This window comes from Lonchura striata, chromosome 10 (genome assembly GCF_050655825.1).
Source record: "Lonchura striata isolate lonStrDom1 chromosome 10, ASM5065582v1, whole genome shotgun sequence".
NCBI classification, from domain to species: domain Eukaryota; kingdom Metazoa; phylum Chordata; class Aves; order Passeriformes; family Estrildidae; genus Lonchura; species Lonchura striata.
This window is the reverse complement of record NC_140712.1, coordinates 21,936,022-21,954,756: the sequence shown is the minus strand read 5'-3', so window position 1 is coordinate 21,954,756 and position 18,735 is coordinate 21,936,022. Positions and strand designations below refer to the sequence as shown.

Here is an 18,735-nt window from a genome sequence, read left to right as displayed (position 1 = left end):
CTTTGAGAACGTTTGCAATGTGCTTTGAACAGGAAAGCAAAAGTAAGTTGTGTGTTTATTTTACCTAATAGATGTTAATTAGGATCCCATTCATAAGCACATTTTCTCTCCTGGTTAGCAATATCCTGAGCCAAAACCTTGGCAAAATAAGAGAGTTCTGATACTTCATTGAAAGTCAGCCTATGTAGACTGTGTGTTATGAGGTCTCTTGCTCCTCTCCCTTAAGGATATTTACTTTTCCTAAATTCTTATTCACAGTCCCCTCATTTTAACAGAAAAAAATGCTTTCATGGTGGTTTAATTCTGCTGCTAGAAAGAAGAGGTTCTTCTTTCCAATGGGCCGCAGAAACAAATTCATCTCCAGGAGAAATAAGTATTTCTCTCCCTGGATGCAGACAAGTTGAAGGAGTGACTGTTTAGGGAATGAACAAGCTTCTGTAGAGTTGTTCCATGGTGGGAAGGACATCTTTATTCATTAGATTCTCTTTATATTTAAGAGGTTTGGAAGCTCCCCTTGCAGGTAATAATCCGGGGGTTTGAGTTGGGGGAGTCTTGTGAGCCCATTCTTGTGAGCCCACGTGGGGCAGGATGACGCAGATTTTAGCAGCAGTGGTGATGCAATAGCTACCCCAGGAAGAGCTCCAGACTTGCTGCCTGTGGACAGGGAGCTGGCTGGAGTGACCCTGCCTTCTCCTCATTTCCAGCTGCAGCACTGAGCTAAGGAGCCTCAAACAGATCCCTGCACTGAGCCCTGCCTGAGGTCTGCAGGCAGTGACAGTGCTGTGTGTGGGGATGGAGTCCCAGGGAGGGGGAACACCATCCTGGGAAAGTGTGGAAAGCTGGGAAAGGTGGGAAGGGCCAGAGCCAGACCCTGGCTTTAGCTGGAGCAGGCAGTGACACAGGAGCCTGTGGCTGTGATGCTGAGCAGAGAGCTCTGAGCAGCTCTGGTTCAGCTCATCTCCCAGCAGACCGTCAGCAAGACATTTAATCCCTTTCTGTTCCTCATCTTTCCACCTAGAATGGAGTGATAAAACTTCCTTTATCCCCGAGCTCCCAGGAGTCTGTTTAGATGGTGAGATCTTTGAGGAGAGAAAACACCTGGCACAGTGAGGCCCCTTTGTCAGATGGGTGCCATTATAATCCCTGTAATCGGAAGCGCTGCTCACCTGTGTGCACATCTCTCCCAGCTTGGGAGTTTCCAGATCCTCACCTCTCCCAGGACTGGTTCCTAACAGCTGTGCAGACAAACTCTCCTATCTCCCAGGAGTTTCTGAGAGTCTAAAATCTGCACCTTTATAAAAATTTCATTTTATTTCAGTTTCTATTTTTTCTTTTTGCTATATAAATTCCTTAAGGATTCATTGAAAAAGCATTTTTTTTCTTTTTTTTAAAGTAATTTTAAACTTTTATCAAAACACTACTTCTCAACAGCATCTCGCTTTTTAAAATTTTATTTTTGTCTTGGAAATATTTCAAACTGGGAGCTGATCCAAAGATGACCTTTCCCCACAGACAGTTTCAACAAATCAATATTTTTCCAGTGCAAAAAAATATCTGTCACTGGAAAATCCTCACTGGCACTTCTTGAACGCTGTAGGGAATGCTTTGCAGGCAGGGACCTGCCATCTGAAAGTTGGTTGCTGAATGCAGAATTAGCACTGATATAGCTCTTTTGATGGCTTCTTCTATATCAGTATAAGCTCTGAGCTGCCACTCACATATAACAACTTCCTTTCAAGTCCTGCCATTTCTCACTTGGATATTTCCCCACAAAGCAGGCTGTTTAACCATTAAAAAAGTCACTGACTTCTTTGCTGTTTAATGGGGAGTTTTGTTTGGGTTTCTGTTGTAGCTGAGGAGGATACATGATCTCTTTTGAACAGAGCTATTAACACGATAAAACGTCTTGGGAACATACAGTCCCAAAGCTGATGGTTTCATCTTTGCTGGGGTATCTGAACACAATTAAATGCAGGGGACTGGGCTAATGAGGGCTTGGGCTTTGCAGTGCTGTGGCACCAGAACACAGAGCTCAGCACCATTACCAGATTTTTCTGTAACTGTTTCCTGAAATATGCTTTGCATTTAGGATTCTGAATCAAACACACGGATGCTATAAAAATCCAATGTTTTCCATACCTCAAAGATGGGAGATTTCAGAAAGGTTGGTGTTGCTGAGAGAGGTATTTCCTTTATTTATCTCCCTACAATTATGTGTGTGTATACATGTATATGTGGGCATAAACGCACATATATATACACACACACCACATCCACATGTATGTGAATATTTACACCCTTTGTATCCCTACTCTGAGCTGTTTTGCAGGTGCAAACACACATTTGAGGTGCTCTCTACCCATTGCTTCCCCATGCCATGGCTCATGCTCGGGCATGTGACCTTGGGCTTTATCACCTTCCATGTTCTTGTGGGCTGTAGAGGGATTCTAGTTTCCAGCCAAAACTGTAAAAAAAGCTGTTTCGTTTTTATGACTTTGTTTCTACCACCACCCACTCTGTCTTTCCAGTTTTACACCAAAGAGCAGAAATTCACCCTAACTTATGTGCTGTTTGTGATCCAGGGACCTGAAGCTGAACAAACACTGGTCTTGTGTAATGCACAGATATTTAGCAATGGTACTCATATGTGTCTAGAACAACTTCTTTAGGGATGTAGTGAGTTCCATCATATCTTCAGCCAGGATGTTCCTCTGACAGAAGGCAGAAGCAGAGGGTTTCCTTCTGCAGGCACAATTTGTCTGGGTCATTCAGGAGATCTGGAGTGTTTCTCCTCACATTCTGCTGTGAAGCTTTGTGGTTATATGTAAAAGAGGGGCTGAAGACTGGAAAAGTGGAAATACTTGCTGTCTGTATCTTTCATTTCCAAAGCTTCCCTTCATTTTGCATACCAGTATTGCCCCCAACCACACTTGGGAAGGAGGTTTTGCTGGTAGTGCCTTCACACTGTGGTTTATTGCCTAGATTTGTGTTCTTCCTGTAATGCTTATGGATGGTTAATTGATGCACTTCTTGATTTTAGTCCACTCCAGAAGGCAGGGGGTGGAGAATCTGAGAGCTGTGAGGTGAAACAATGCATTTCTCAGCAAGCTCTGAAATCTCTGCCTTGTCAATGCTTCTGCCTCTTTATACCTATCAATAAAACTGTGTGTGATGTCCTCGTGGCTAATTGGTGCTTAAGTGCTTTCAGAGCTGTGGGTAAACCACTAATTAGTCACAGTCATTTAGTGAAAATTACTAAAGGCTGATATTTTCCCATATGCTCTATTTGTTCAAAGAAAATGTCTTGAAAATTCATTGATTTAGGTTTCCCTGGAGTATTTGCTGTTATTTATTTGTTTGTTTGACAATGCCTTTCTGAATTGTGGTTTATACAGATGCTGAATTGTGTTGTCTGCTTCCAGTTTTTGTGAATGTTCTTTGAGTTTGAATAGTGCAAAATCCTCTTTCCAGAAAGAAATGTGGAAATGGAGCAGGATGCAGATACTGCTGTGATAACTATTTTGTTTCAGTATGTTCTACATCATCGCTGGGATTGGGATTTGTCTCATCTGCATCCTCTCTTGTACAGATCTGTTTTATAGAGACATGATCTGTTTTATAGAGACATACCAACATGCCTGTACACAAAACACACATGCACCCACAGTCTCTTACATTACATTGGGGAAGAACCATGAGGCTGAAGCGTGTTGACTCAACTGTTTAATGAGGTGAAATAAATCTTGACAAGACCAGCTGGCGCTAGAGTCAGGTTTCTCATCTTTTTACCATTACACTGAAATGTGAACAATAGTGGAAAGAAATGTAATTCTTCTTTGTTGTTCTTTTGGTACTCAGCTATGTAGCACTGTATTGAAATCATCCCCTTCCATGGAATGCAAAGCATGGTGGATGCTGTGGAAAATGTTATCGATGCAAAGGTCCCTTTTCCTGGTGCTTTTTCTTAAATTCTGAAACTGTTTTGATCTGGCAGGTCACAGTTTAGAGATTCCTACAGCACATACTGGTTGAGGAGAGCAGCAGCACTGGGGAATGACCCCCAGAATATTCCCAGTCTTTGACCCTGCCTGTCACCAGGTTCTTCCTTTGCTGTACAGCACACCATGACATATTTTCCTCTTTCTCATTCCACCTTCTCCCCAGGGGCATTGCTGGCTGATCATTGCTACCACCAGCTGCAGTTACTTGAGTTTTTTAAAAACAGGAGTAATTAAGTATATTGGACATCTAAGCATTTGGCATGGTTCCAATGCAACCAACGTGGCCTCGCATATAGGATTCCTTTTTAATGGACCAGATTTATTATTGTGAAAAGAGATCTGTTCAAATAGCACAATTTTTTGGGGGGTAGGTTTTGTTCCTGTCAGTGACATCCATAAGTCTCTTTCATGCTTCCAGCCTCACGACTTAATGCCAATCAATCCTTAAAAAATAATTGCTCCCAAACCAACTGGATGCCTATGGATTGACTTGAGAAAGACTGTCTGAGCTTTGAAGTGTATCCCATAATGATGGCTGGCATCTCCAAAAGTAATAACTGCACCTCCTTGCTTTGTGATTACAGCATTTGATGTGTGCTGGGCTCTGGTGCCTGGTGGAAGGAGACACATCCTGTAAAACAAAGTTGGACCCCCCTCTGGATGGCACCGAATGTGGTGCAGACAAGGTAAGCAGAATGCTCAGCAGCAGTCACTTTTTGTTTCCCAGCATTGAGAAAAATGTTTCCAAGATGTTCAGTATTTACCATAAACCCATTGCTGGTCATGTTCTGGGTTGTATTTGAGGTAGAAAGCGTGCAGAGCATTTAGCCTGACATTTGGGGAGATGTGGAATATGGGGATAGAAAAAGAGGCTACTTAAAAACTTTATAGTTTCTACAAGTAGCTCAAAATAGTTGAGCTGAAATTCAGTGATGTTCTGTTCTTCTGAGGTATAATTGGCTGTATTTATTTATATATGGATTTTTTGGGGCTTGACTGATTTGGTAACTCTCAGGCCCCTACTTACTGGTTTTGAACTCTAATTTTTTTTTTTTTTTTTTTTTTGGCTATGGTATAGTTGGGGAGGTCAGAAAGAGTAAAATTAAGAAGCTGGTTTCTGAAATCAAGGAGTGGAACCTTTTCTTTGCCTGCAAATAAAGATAAACAATGACAAGAGAAACTGGGTCCTGGAAACCATGACAAGGAAACTGGGAAAAAAATGGTTTTAGGCCCATGTTTTTGTAACTGGAGGAGTCCTGGTGACTCTTTCATAAGGTTTCTTAGCAGTGCTCACTGTGTCACATCCTGGACAAGCTAAGTTTGCTGCTTGGTCAGGAGCCAGCACAACCTATTAGAATCAGAGGGGTTTGGGGCTTTAGCCAAGTTAGGTCCAAAATACTTCAATCATTTTGTACATACTGGGAACAGTGCTGATGAAGGCATTGCTTTGGGGTATAATTTCTTGGACTCAGTTCCTGTGAATCGTGGGGCTTTAAGTTTTAGTACTTAGATAATTATCTGCTTTATAAACTACGGGGCTCAGTTCTGTGATTGTTTTTTTAATGACAGAACCTCCTTCAGGAGCTGGTTGAGAGTGACACTTAAATTCTACATTTCACCTCCTCCCTCCTTCTACTGCCATCTCACCAAAGCCTCAAACCCCTAAAACTTACATGTGGACTTGTTACAATCCCTCAGCCATCCTTTAAAGCTCACCTGTGCAAGGTCAGGGCTTCTTCCCAGGCTGTGCTAACCTGATTGCCTTGCAGTGGTGCCGAGCTGGGGAGTGTGTCAGTAAAACCCCCATCCCTGAGCACGTGGACGGGGACTGGAGCGTGTGGAGCCAGTGGAGCATGTGCAGCCGGACGTGCGGAACTGGGGTGCGCTTCAGGCAGCGGAAATGTGACAACCCCCCGTAAGTCCTCACACCATCCTGGCTCCTTTAGCCATGCTGGCAGCCTCTTCCCTCTTGGGCAACCCTTACTGCAAGAGTACAGGGGAGAAATGGGCAGCAGAGCTGTGCAGAAGCCCTGAGGAATTTCTGATTCACAAGCTGTGATGACCAGGTCAGAATCTTGGAGGCACTTGAAGTAGGTTCTGTGGAAGTGGCTTGAAAGGTCACTTTTGGAAGTTTCCCATTGCAGTGATTCAAAGGTGGATAGAGTTGAATTAGATACACGTAGTTGGGCAGAAAAACTGATGTTGTGTTTCCCCTCCAGCACGACAGTGAATGAGGAGGGGCTGATCTGGATCTACAGACCATGTGAGCCAATGTCCCTTAGAAATCAGTTTTGCAGGAGTGCTTTCTCTGGGTTTGGGGAGCAGGGCGGTGGCTGACAATGATCAGAGTGTCCCAGAGCTGTGTTGCCAAACCCCCTGAGATGGTCTGTAAGTCAGGATGTGCTGAATAAGAACAGGAAGGTTTTCATGCTTGCAGAGAGCCATGGGTGCTGTTTAGCTCCTGCACAGTGACCAATGCTCTCTGCATGGGCTTGGATTTTTTCTGATTCAGGATAAAATGTAGGTGTTGTCCTTCCTCCCCCAGGTCAGTTGAGATCCATGGGTGCTGTTTAGCTCCTGCACAGTGACCAATGCTCTCTGCATGGGCTTGGATTTTTTCTGATTCAGGATAAAATGTAGGTGTTGTCCTTCATCCCCCAGGTCAGTTGAGATCCATCTGGAAATCTCTTCATCGTTTTGGGGTCCTGAAGAGATTACAATGGTGCCATTTAACTGGCCACCCAATTGTGATTATTATAACTTTAAAGCCTTGGGAGCAGCCCTCCAAGTGATTTTATTCAGATTTTATGTTTTCTTCTACACCCAAAGTACCGAACGCTTTTCTTTTTAAACTGGGGCTGAAATTCTGCATAGCAACACAGTCACTCGAAGACATGCCTAGGTGATGTATAGGCTCACAGTTGCTGCTGTTGACCTGTAATCATGTGAAAATGATATTTTTGTTTATTTCTCTCCTTATCTGAGCTGCAGTTGCATGTCTGTAATGTGTAGCTTTGATTTTTATCAGCTCATTTTCCTGAAAAGCGGACTGAGCTGGTTTCTTTGCTGTCAGCTACAAAAGGCTATTTAGGTTTAGTGCTGACCAAACCTAAATCCATTCATCATCGTTCCTTAAATTACAGGAAATGCTCCTTCCAACACTGCACACTGATTTTAAAATTCTCTTGCTCATATACATTCTTGGCTGGAGATACACACGTGATCTTCTTTTGCTTCAAATTCCTGGCCTCAGCCCACTTCTGCAGCTGGTTTATTCACTGTCCAGAAATACTGGCTAAGAGATTTATCTTTTATTTTGTATATATTTGGTCTTGGCATTTTTTTTTACAGGAATCTCTACTCCTGCCAGCTGACTCTTGAGCCTGTGGGACTATCAGTATTTTTAAACCAGTTGCTTCACTGTTTGATTTGGTTTTTCCTCTCTTTAATTTCTTTGAACATTTACATGCATTGCCTCCCCAGTGGTTGTAAGGAATGTGTCAAAAGCCATTTTGCACGTGCAGACTTTTGAGTTGTACTGCCTTGTGTTCCTGTCTAAGCTTTGGGCTGTTGTTGAACAGTTGGACTGAGGAGAATACCATTGGCTTAAACAGAACATCCCTTCTCCAGTCCCCTCTTGTCATGTAAAAGGATCACAGCAGCAAAAATGAACTTTGATTTCTTCAGTTCCATTAGTTGGTAGATTCTCTTGGCATGAATACAGTGAAAGGTGGCTGCCTACCAGAATATCTCACACAGTCACTGTTTCAGACATGGGCCAGGAGGGGCTTGAATTGCACTGTTTATTGGAAATCCCAGGCTTGAGCTCATAAGTGTAAGGCTTGGGGCCTGAAATTCCAGATTCCATGCTTACCTGTGTTTTTTTGTTTGCATTTTGTTTTATTTTGCAAAGAAAATACAGGCTATTACTGAGAGTTTGAGTTTTCCTTCTTCTCTGGGGATTCATAAATAAAAGCAGATAAGTTTTGCAGGTGCTTAATTCTGATGTTGCATTAGTGGCCTTTTCTGTATGTTTAAAAAACAAATGTGTGGAATGGCATGGATTTCATGGATGGAGATTGTCTGCAGCACACGTTTGTTTCTGGTTACCCTGCCTACATTGCAGGTTATGCTGCTTTTGTGGTATCTTAATTGCAAGGAGGACACATGCTGATAGGGTGTTTTCTGTGTCTCCATCCTCAGGAGTGTTTGAGGCAGGGGGTAGGAAGGAGAAGATGGAACATTCCAGATGTTTGGTACTGACCCTGGTTTTGTTCCCACTGCAGCCCGGGGCCGGGTGGGAAGAACTGCCGGGGGGCCAGCGTGGAGCACACAGTGTGTGAGAACCTGCCCTGCCCCAAAGGGGTGCCCAGCTTCAGGGACCAGCAGTGCCAGGCCCACGACAGGTACACCAACAAGAAGAAAAGCCTCCTGACAGCTGTCATCGTGGATGGTGAGTTTTTTCATCTCCCTCTGTAATTCCTTGCTGTTCTTTCACTGCAGTTTCTCATCTGCAGGGCTCCATTGTTGGTGAGAAGGCTGCAATAGGCCCCCTTTAGCTACACCTGAAAGATTAATTACAATTAATTGTTCTTGGTGCTGCCCTGCTGTTCCTTTAGCCTTCTTAATAGAATATACAGAGTTGTCAATGCTTTACTCACCTTTTTGAAATGCTGGGAGAGAAAGGCCTTAACTCGATTCCCAGCCTGAAGTTGGGAATTTAAGACTGGGAATCAGAGAGTTGGGAATTTAAGCATTAAAAAGCTCCAGTTAGTTTAGAACTGAAAAAAAAAAGGTGGGTTCCCTGTGACATATTTTAATTTATGTCACTTTTGGGCATCTCAGCATGACTGCCTAACTCACCCACATTCCTTTAACACTTCCTCTTCTGGCTCTTACTCTTCATCTGCTATTCAACCAGATACTGGTGGGATATGAAATGGTCTGGAGAACTTGTTCTTCTAAAATCACTGGCTGCAGCCTGAATTTTGATTGAATGATCAATTACTTGATCATTCTTACCAAACTGATGAATGTTCCCTGTAATAAACATCTTCCCTTTACAAACAGATACACAAAACTGTATTGACTAATGGTTTTCTGTGCTGTTAAAGCCCATTCTCATCAATGTAACCCTTTAAATAGTGATATTCAAACTGGGAAAATGACAGGCCTAAACTGAAAGCCTCATGTTCCTTCAAACATGAGATATACAAATGTATTCATGTAGAGAATGCATCACCATTGCCTCGGACTTTTGTTTGTGCTGTTCCCAAGGGCAGTTGTCATATTTCTTTTCCCAGATAAGCCATGTGAGCTCTTCTGCTCCCCATTGGGCAAGGATTCTCCTGTGCTGGTGACAGACAGAGTCCTGGATGGAACCCCCTGTGGGCCTTATGAGACAGACCTCTGTGTACATGGCAAGTGCCAGGTGGAGTAACCTTCTCTTGTTCTATTCCTAGTGTTAGGTTCAGTCTGGGGCAGCACTGTGCTGGGGGCTGGGAGTCTGTCCCTGAGGGGAGGGGACAGTCCTGTTTTATAAGGGCTCCACTACAAGTGCTCCATGGTTCTGTTATTGGTCTGAGAGTTTTGCTGAATGCCCGAGCTATGATATTATTCCTGAACAGCTGGGAATGCTCAAAAATCACATTTGGTTGTATGCATGGCTTGGGTGGGAAGGAACTTCTGTGAGGGGAAGTCTGGCCTGGTTGATTTCTCTACAAATTGTCACTAGCCTGTTACAAGCATTATCTTGCCAGAATCATGATGCTTTTGGGTCTACCTGGTTCCTTCTTAGAAATCCTGAGGAAGCTTTTCAGTACCAGTTGCTCCTTGGCTCCTGCAGCTACATGAGACAGAGTCTTCAGATTGAATTCCCTTTTCCTTAGAGTGATGGCCTATAACCATTGCAGTGATTATTTCTCTCTAACCAAATTACACACAGACCCAAAATGAGTTGTGGGAGATCTCTGTAATAAAACTTCATGGTTTGCTGAGAGAGTTTGTAATACATTGAATGCTAAGGAGGGCAGCTCTTAGACCTGGTGCTTCAAGTTCCTCAAAAATTTAATGGAGTTGTGTAGACCCATATAAGATGGAGATTTAATATTTGGACAAGGGGAGGAGGATGAGAACATGTGTATTTAAAGATTATAAAAGACAGGAAGTTGTTTGGAGTGGGTGCTCCTGGGCATTCAGGTCATTCATCATGGACAATTTGACAGGACAGACCCTTCATGAGTGTCCTCTCTCCTGATGCTGGAGCACGTGTTCAGAGTGTGCTGCACACACCACAGTGGTGAGAATGAGAGTCCACTTGGCTACAGCAGCCTTGCCAGGGCTGGATTCTTCCTGGCAGTTCTTCCCTTTAAGTTTCTCCTCATCTAGATTTTTATCCTGTGGCAGGAGTTGCTCTTCCTGGTATTAACCAGCCCGCTGTATCCACCAGAACAGCTTTTTAGCATCACCCTTTATTTCCACTAACCCCACTGGCTTGCCCTGGGGGCACAGGGCACACCAAATTTGGCTTTATTTCTGATTTCTGGGAGTAGTTAAGAAATGCCAATTTTTATTGCTTTGAGCCTTCCAGTCAGGGAGATAAATGACCACAATACCCACCTGGGTGTGAGAGAGGCTTTGGAGGCATAAAGCAGCTTTACTAATAACAATGCAGAGAGAGAAGTGAAAAATCTTTGGATTGAATTTTGCACTGCTGCAGGAGACACTTCCCACTGTTTCTTGACAAATGATGCTGAAGAGGCATTTTTAATTCACTCTAATTTATTCCAATGAAGAATATGAATAGCAACAGTCTGGGGAGTCAGTACAAGTTTGATTCTTTATAATACAAAGTGCTTTTCATATAGAACCAGGTTCATGGTGTATCCCAAGTTACTTATTTTTTCCCAGTTTTTGGCTATATCTGAAAAAAGCTAAAACAAAACCCATTAATAACCTTCTATAGTCAGGCCAGCTGTGCACCTCCAGCTGTGTGCCATTGACCATTACTCTGGGCTGGCCAGTTTTATTGCTCCAAACCTTCAGAACTGCCACAAATGGTAAATCAGACATCATAGCAAGGCACATTTTTTTCATCCAGGGAGGATCAGTAGCCAGCTCCCTCCAAATGAATTCCTTTATGAGCACAGAGCACTGGAGGTACATCATGAAAAGCAAATTTCACTCTGAGTCAGGGGCAACTGCCTTTAACTGTGCAGAGAGGTGATGACAGCTGTAGAACATTCAGTCCATTTGCATCTGGCTGAGAAAAAAATTTTAAATGATCAGTTCAAGCCGAGCAGATTTGAAAGCCCTGTGAACTCATTTATAATACTCCTCTGCCATATATGCAGTGCAATGCTGAGAATTACCATATGTGCCTGTGTACCCCATTTGCCATAGATACTTGTCTAACTAGCTGTCTATTAAACCAATTTAATTGCCACATTCATTTAATTACTCCTCTCCTTGTTTCTTTACCCAGTGTAGACAAAGCCTGGCAATAAGCATTGCAGGAGGCCTGGAGAAGAGAATTAAGTGCTGAAATCAGAGGGTGGTATTACTGTTATTTATTTTCTTATGTAATCCTTCTAGTTAGAGGCTCTCAAAGGCAGGAATGACACATTGTCAGTGCAACAGACAAATTAGCAGTAACCATTGCCTGTGAGCATCTAGCCCAGACAGTGTAATAGATCTTCTCCCCTCATTAGATGCTCCTAAATGCAGCTGGTGAATTGTTCTTGGATGATGAATGAATGTAGATGAACATGGCAGAGAAAAAACTGTTGCAAGGAGAGGAGGGTTTTGAGAAGGAAAGCAGGAACAGGTTCTCTTAAGCCTCAGAATGCCCCAAATACATTTGGGCACTAAGGGAATTTTCTATCAGTTGTATTTTGTGAAGTTACTACAGTTTCTTTTTAAAGCTGAACTCCAATCTAAAAGGTGTCAATGAAGCCTTTGCTATCAGCCTCACTATCCCTAAAACAAAATCATCAAAAGCAGCAGCATCTCTATTTGTCCCTTACGCCTGAAGGCAGCTGGAGTGAGTAAACTTGGTTATTACTTTGATCATGCAGAGAAGCACCAAAGAGCGAAGTCAGCCCTAAATTTAGCATGAGGGGTCCTGAATCACCTAGACTTTTTCTAGCCTTACTCCTTGTTTTTGAGATGAATCATAAGGTCTTAATTCAATTTTCTTCTTGTTTATTTGGGTTGTTTTTGAGGCAGAACATTTCAGATGCACCATTTCTTACCATCCTCTGAGCAGACTGGATCCCCTGTTCAAAGAATATGTAGATCTTTGACCTTTTCTCCCCAGAATGTACATGGTCTTCTAGCAAGGAGAATTTATTTTCTCTAGAGATTTTTCAGAGACAGAAATTCTGTAGCAGGCTGGAGAACAAGAACAGCCTGATGTGTTGGAGGAGGAGGAGGGTGAGTGCTCATTTAGGCTTTGCAGCAATTTGCTTATCTTGTCATGGACACTGCAGCCCTAGGGAAGGTGGGGTAGGGCACTGAAACCTGCACCTCACACTGGGTTCATCTTCCCCTGTTTCTCTTCAAGTAACAAATGGCTTTCAGGGAGAGGATTCCCTGAGGGTTTTGTTCTTCCCTGGGCCTGTGGGGTGTGTGTTTGATGAGAGAACACTCATGAGCACAGAGCACTTTCTAACCCCTTACAGTGTTTTGCTCTGTGCTGCTGAGGTTAATTCAAAACTGCTGGCAGAAGTGGAGCTAAAAAAAGTGTCAGATGTCACAGAGCAGAGGGGTGAGGAGAAGACAAGCTGCTCAGCTGACTGTTCTGATGCACATGACCTTACGCTGGCTTTTCTCAAGGGAGGATTAGTCTGAGCCTCATGACAGCATGAGAACTTTCCAGTGGGGACTACAGATTGTGCTTCAGGATGTAATTTAAGGTCTCTGTGAAAAGAGAGACCTCCTGTGTAGCAGAACTGGGCTAAAGATCAAGGGCAGCCTTTGCTGTGATTTAACAATTTAAGAGGTGAAGATGTTTTGGCTCTATCTGCAGTTTTCTCATGAATGTTTTGTCGTATCACACCTCCTTTCAACTGGCTGGTGAATCCACAGTGTGTTTAATGATAATAAGCCACATATTAGGCTGTCCTGGCACAACAAGATTGTCACAGAACTACTTTCTTCTGAAAGTGATTGTCACACTCTATGAAAGGGGAGCACAAATTGGAAAATGGACAGATTTTCAAAAATAGCTTCTGCAGACTGGACAGGCAGAGTGTTAGAAGAGTGCCACAGGTGGCAGAGGAGAAATTGAACTTGTCAACTGGACCTGCTTCTGGAATACAGTTTTTTACATACTTAGTACCCACTTTTTGCATTTGATTGATGCCTGGAGTTCTGGCTTTGTCTCCTCACTTGAGTATTTTCCATGTATTATTCATATTCCTGCATTAGAAACTGTGGTACAAGATGTTCCAGACTGGGTAGCTTGTCTTCATACAACAACTTGGCTTAGCATTGAACTTTGATAAATTATTTAGTGCCTGTGCACAAAATCCAGAAGGATTGTCTGAACTACAGAAACCTGTTGTATAATTGCCTTTTTGGTTTTTTCCATGTCTGAATCTCTAGCAGTGTAATCTGAGGTTTAAAAGAGTATCAGGGATTTTGGTGAGTAAGGCATAGTGACAAAACCAAGTCTTTGTCTATATCCTTCTAGTTTGTGGTGTACTTTGCAGTGGGGTATGAAAAAACCCAAAAAAAACCATGCTACTTCCCCCAGTTTTTCTTCCATGTTATCCCATGGAAAGCATATAAGAGAACACAAGCAAAGGAGTTTCTGAGATGGGAAAGGGCTTTGTATTATTTGCATGTTCTCTCATGAAAACAGAGGTTTTGACACATTTCCTTCAATATCTATATGTGAAAAATCATGAATTATTGTGTCTAACACCCCATGAGCTGCTGAGGGATCTAAGCACAAAGTCAATGGAAGATGCCATTGCAGATGAGATAATGCTGATTTAAAACAGGAAGAGTCTAACTCCTGATCCAGCAGAGCTGCTCTGATTTAGACACAATCTGAAGGAAAATGACAGGAAGATATTTGCTGAACTAACTCCTACGAGGACTCCAAACCTTATCACAAAATTTGGTGTGGAACAGAAATTGGAGTAACTCAGAGGTGATCTGCTTGATTAGGGACCCAGACTCACCTCACCCAGCCCTGACAGCCCCCAGAACCCTCCACAGGGGCAGACATGTTTAAAACAATGAAATAAGAATTCTCTTCCCCTCAGATCTGAATGTTATTTGCTCACATCTGTACATTCCTGTTTCATGTGGTCCATCCCTGGAGCTATCAATGACACTGGATATTATGGACAGAAGGAATTGGCAATGTAGATGAATCTGTCATAACCAGCCTGCTCTGTACATGATTAATTTGTAAAGTGGTACATGTTTCATCAATATTTATATTTGATCCATTGAGACAGCCAGTTAGTTCAGCATATGGGAAGCATTACAGTTTTGTGAGCCTACAATGTCATTTCTTGCACAGAGTGGGTGTATATAACAAAATAATTGTGTTTATGTAGCAAAACATACCCTCACAAGCTGTATCAATTGAGTTCCTTCACAGCCATTGAAAATACAAATAAAAATATCATTAAAAATACTCAAGCAATACAGAGAATAGTTCACACAGAAGAATCCAAGTGATACGTATTCAAAAGAGAAGAGTTTTCCTATGCTGGAGCCAGCTATGACTGAAGCTGGAAATACCACCCAACAAGCAGTACTTTCAGATGTTTAATTATAAAAATGAGAAGAAGGGGGAGGAAGGGAAGGAAGGGTGGATGGAGATATCAGCTTAAAGAGAATTAATTTCAGGCCTTTGGCTCAGCAAACATGCAGTTACCTGCCAATTTAAAGGTCAGTGGCTAGTTCCAAAGTGTGGTGTCAGAGCAGGAGACTGCTTGGGTTGGAAGAGCCTTAAGAAACCTGTGGACACATTTCTGACTGTCCATGCTGAGGACTTGAAGCCCTAAAAGACTTATTTTCATGTTTCTTGCCAGCATTCCCATGTTTTAAAGCTGCTTGCCTTCTCAGCAGTCCATTCAAGACTGATGGAACTGAAAGTATCCAGCAATTGCTGGATGGACTGGTCCATGGGCTCGTTCTCCTCATCTGCAGGATAACTCTTGGGTCAGAAACACATGGGATGTTATTGTTATTTACAAGGTCTTTCCTTCTTCAGAGTGTAAAGCTTCCCCTTTCTGCTTCTTTATTTAATAAATCCCTTACCTTGACTGGCTGGACTGGACAGGAAGCAACAGAAAGCAAGTGAGAGATGGCAAAGATTCAGTAACTCCCTTGAACTATTTAGGTTTTAAGGGATTCTTTCTGCACTGTGAAAACTTGAGTTTTGAGCAGTAAAACTTGGGATTTTTTTGCATATGGCTTCACATTTTGGAAAGCTTTCTGCAGGCTGAGGATATCTCTGTAGTTAAAGGATGGGCAGTATAAATACACAGAGCATATTGTCAGTGGGAAGCTGCTGATGTACCCACTGGATGTACATCCAGCCAGTGCTGGAGTCTCAGGGGCTCTCACACCTCGGAGAAATCTCTCAATTAACAGCCCAAAGACTGCTGGCAGATGCTTTGCACCCACAGAGGTGATAGCCACTGTGTTCTGCCCTTCCAGTCCTGTCTCTTCCCCTTTGATCCACTGATCCACTTGTTTTAAGAGTGGCCATGGCGTCTGTTTTAAGGTGATTTTCCACGTAGGGAATTTTCAAAGGATCAGAGTGACCAAGGTGGTTACTGCAGTGTGTTTCTAAATGACTTTGCAGCTTTTGGAATCCACTGTCAAATCTTACCCAAAGCTGTTTCATTATGTACTGTTATTAAATGTACTCTTATTAAATGCACTTTCAGTTTGGAAAATGATTGGAAGGCTTTGGGAAATGGGCTCTAATGTTTATGTAGACAACACTAAAGTGCTTCCAAGGTATTTTTCCCCCATAAAGTAGCAAGAATGCACCAATTTTCATCTTGAAGCCAAGAAAAAAAAAAGTGTTTTATTGTCTTAGAGATATTCCTTTGTAAGAAGCTGTTTCCTGGCCCAAACGTGAGGGGGGCTTTAAGTCTCAAGGCCTGGATTGAGGGAAAAGTTTGCTCTCTGGATGGGAGCAATGGTGCCATTGAAGAGGAGGGTGCAAGGGCCATTCCCAGTTCCTTCACTCACAGGGAATAGGGTGAAGATGAAAGGTAAAAACCAGCAAAGATACTGGGAGTCACATTTGTGGATTCAGTGGGTTCTTTCCGTGCCCTTCAGAGAGAGCCTCTCACGTGAAAGGGTGTCAGTGATCAAGTAAAGGTGTGAGGAAATCTTGAACCCCAGTCTCAGATGAGAGGGGACTCAGCCTTCTCAAGCTTTGCTGGCTTACACTGGTTTCCATTATCTGGGAAACTCCAGTGTAAATACAAAGCATGTGATTGCCAGCTCCCCATTCTTTCCCTGCCTCCATTAGAGTCCTACAGACTCCTCATGTAGCCCTGGGAATAAGTGTGGTTCAACACTCATTATGTTCCCTTTATTCATCTGTGTGCTCACATAGTGCTAATAACAATGCAGCACAATAAAAGATAGCACCAGAGCCTTAAATTAAACACAGCCTTTCCAGTATCTCAGCAGGGTGGCAGGCAGGCATTTATTTCCAGCTGCCTTTCAGCAACCCCATTAATAAATCATCCTGATTTTCCTGGAAGGAGAACTGCTGGGACATCCTTCTGTTCTGGGGGCAGAATCACGTTCAATATCCTAAAATTATTTGTTGGACATGGGCGTGAAGTTTAGGCTTGAGAATTGCAACTGCCAGAAACTCCATAATCTTCTTCCTCCCTCTTTTAACTCCTATTTATGCATTTATATAGGTTTTTTTCCTGCTGTTCCTGTGCACCAGTGTAGGTGCTGTGCCAGTTAATGAGCAGTATTTCCCTGGTATGTGTTTAGGATGATTACCCTCTCTCAGCATGTCTGTCCCTAATGATTTACCCAGACAAGCTCTGCATCAGCACACGGTGGAACGCTGGCAATCTTTGATCCCTGAAATACATCTGGACTCAGGCAGTGGCCAGGGTCTTCTGAAACAAGGGGAATGTTGGAATTCTGATCCAAATTGCATTGCTTACACACAGACAGGCTCAGATAAACAGCCCGAGCTCTCTTAATATTTCCCTGCTTACCCTATTTTTCAAAATGTTTGTTGTTTTGATTGTTCCCTAAGATATCTCTCCAACTTTCCTCTGGCTTCATCACAGGAAGGCAAAGAAGGGAGAGACCCAATAGCCTTATTCAAATAAGTCTTACTAGTGACAGTCCTGCTACTTATTTGCCAAGAAACTGTTTATCTATGCAGAATAAATCAAACTAATTTTTAATAGTGCAATCTCTGCTAATAACTTGCATAATGACAAGACTTATTTCAGTAGAAATTTATGGTTTAAGAGTGAATTGCTGATCAGTTTGAGGGTCTTACATGGACAGAATGCAGTTTATATGGATTAATGGTGATGTTGTCAGCCTCAAGATTTACAAATGTGGAATGTTCTCCATCATGACCTGTGAATGCTTTGTGAATAAGGAAGATGATGGTGATAATCCCAATAGCTACAGGGAGAATATTGTGACTTCCCATGTGTGGAAGCAGAACTGTAGGTTTTTATAGGAAAAAAATAGGTATGTATAGAAAATTATGAAAACACCATTTATAATGAAGCTTTAGGTGAAACGGTTAGATTTTATAATTTATTTTTCAATTTAATGTTGATTCTTAATACAGTGCGAGCATGTGGAAAATTTCATAATTGCATAGGCAGTCTTGTGGTAAAAATTGGCCAGATATGAAAATTACCTGCTTCCACTGAACTACTCTTTCATATCAGGTACCTTGAGCCATCTGATTAATGAGATCTTTTTTCAGGTATTTAAAAAGTTTAATTGAGAGCTCAGTTTTTCTCTCCATTCAGGTTTTCAGTCAGATATCAATCTTAGTCTTGACCCCATTGTTTAGAGATGCTCTAACCTTGCAAACAATGTGATGGGGATCTCTGGTTGTTGTCATTAGAAAATTGGCTGTGATGGGATCATTGGCTCAGCTGCCAAAGAGGATCGCTGTGGGATCTGCAGTGGCGATGGGAAAACCTGCAAAGTGGTCAAAGGAGATTTCAACCACACCAAGGGCATGGGTGAGTAACACTCTGGGGTTCTCCTGCCTGCTGGAGGAGAGTTGGGGTAGCAGTAACAGCTCTTCTTAGATAGCACTGGGGTCACCTAGCAAAAACAGCTCTAGGAAGCATCTAAGGAACACAGAACAAACCTCAGCTCATTTCAGGTGTGATATCCCATCTGCTTCTTACTCAGTCACCCAGATACCAGCCACTGCCTCTGCCTGAAATTCAGAGTGAAGTTGTGTTTCTCATTCTGAGTGCTACTGGTGCTGATGATTTTAAATAGGAGACAAAATCACAGAGTCTTTCCCAGTAGGAGGGAAGTTGGATTTCAGCACCATCTTTGAGCTCTCAGAATGATGCATGTTGCGTGTTGTAGATGATTCATGTTATAATCAGAATATCTCAGCTAAAGGAAAGAGCAGTGCACTCCCCTCTGAATATTTTTACTGATTCCCTGCCAGCAAAAATCCAGTATAGGCTATAGGAGTTTGGAATTAAGACTTTTCCCTTTCTTGTTA

The 18,735-nt window shown here is 42.6% G+C and overlaps 1 protein-coding gene across 3 annotated transcripts in view; it reads left to right on the top strand.

Annotated features, from left to right (window-relative positions):
* The window catches only part of ADAMTS17 (ADAM metallopeptidase with thrombospondin type 1 motif 17), a 165,392-nt gene that overhangs the window by 94,070 nt on the left and 52,587 nt on the right, over positions 1 to 18,735 (top strand). For all 3 annotated transcript variants that reach the window (XM_085588932.1, XM_021552577.4, XM_085588933.1), the window contains exons 11-15: positions 4,586 to 4,687; positions 5,771 to 5,916; positions 8,288 to 8,454; positions 9,305 to 9,432; positions 18,112 to 18,232. In XM_085588932.1, coding sequence (XP_085445058.1) covers positions 4,586 to 4,687; positions 5,771 to 5,916; positions 8,288 to 8,454; positions 9,305 to 9,432; positions 18,112 to 18,232 — 664 coding nt within the window. The remainder of the gene's footprint in view (positions 1 to 4,585; positions 4,688 to 5,770; positions 5,917 to 8,287; positions 8,455 to 9,304; positions 9,433 to 18,111; positions 18,233 to 18,735) is intronic.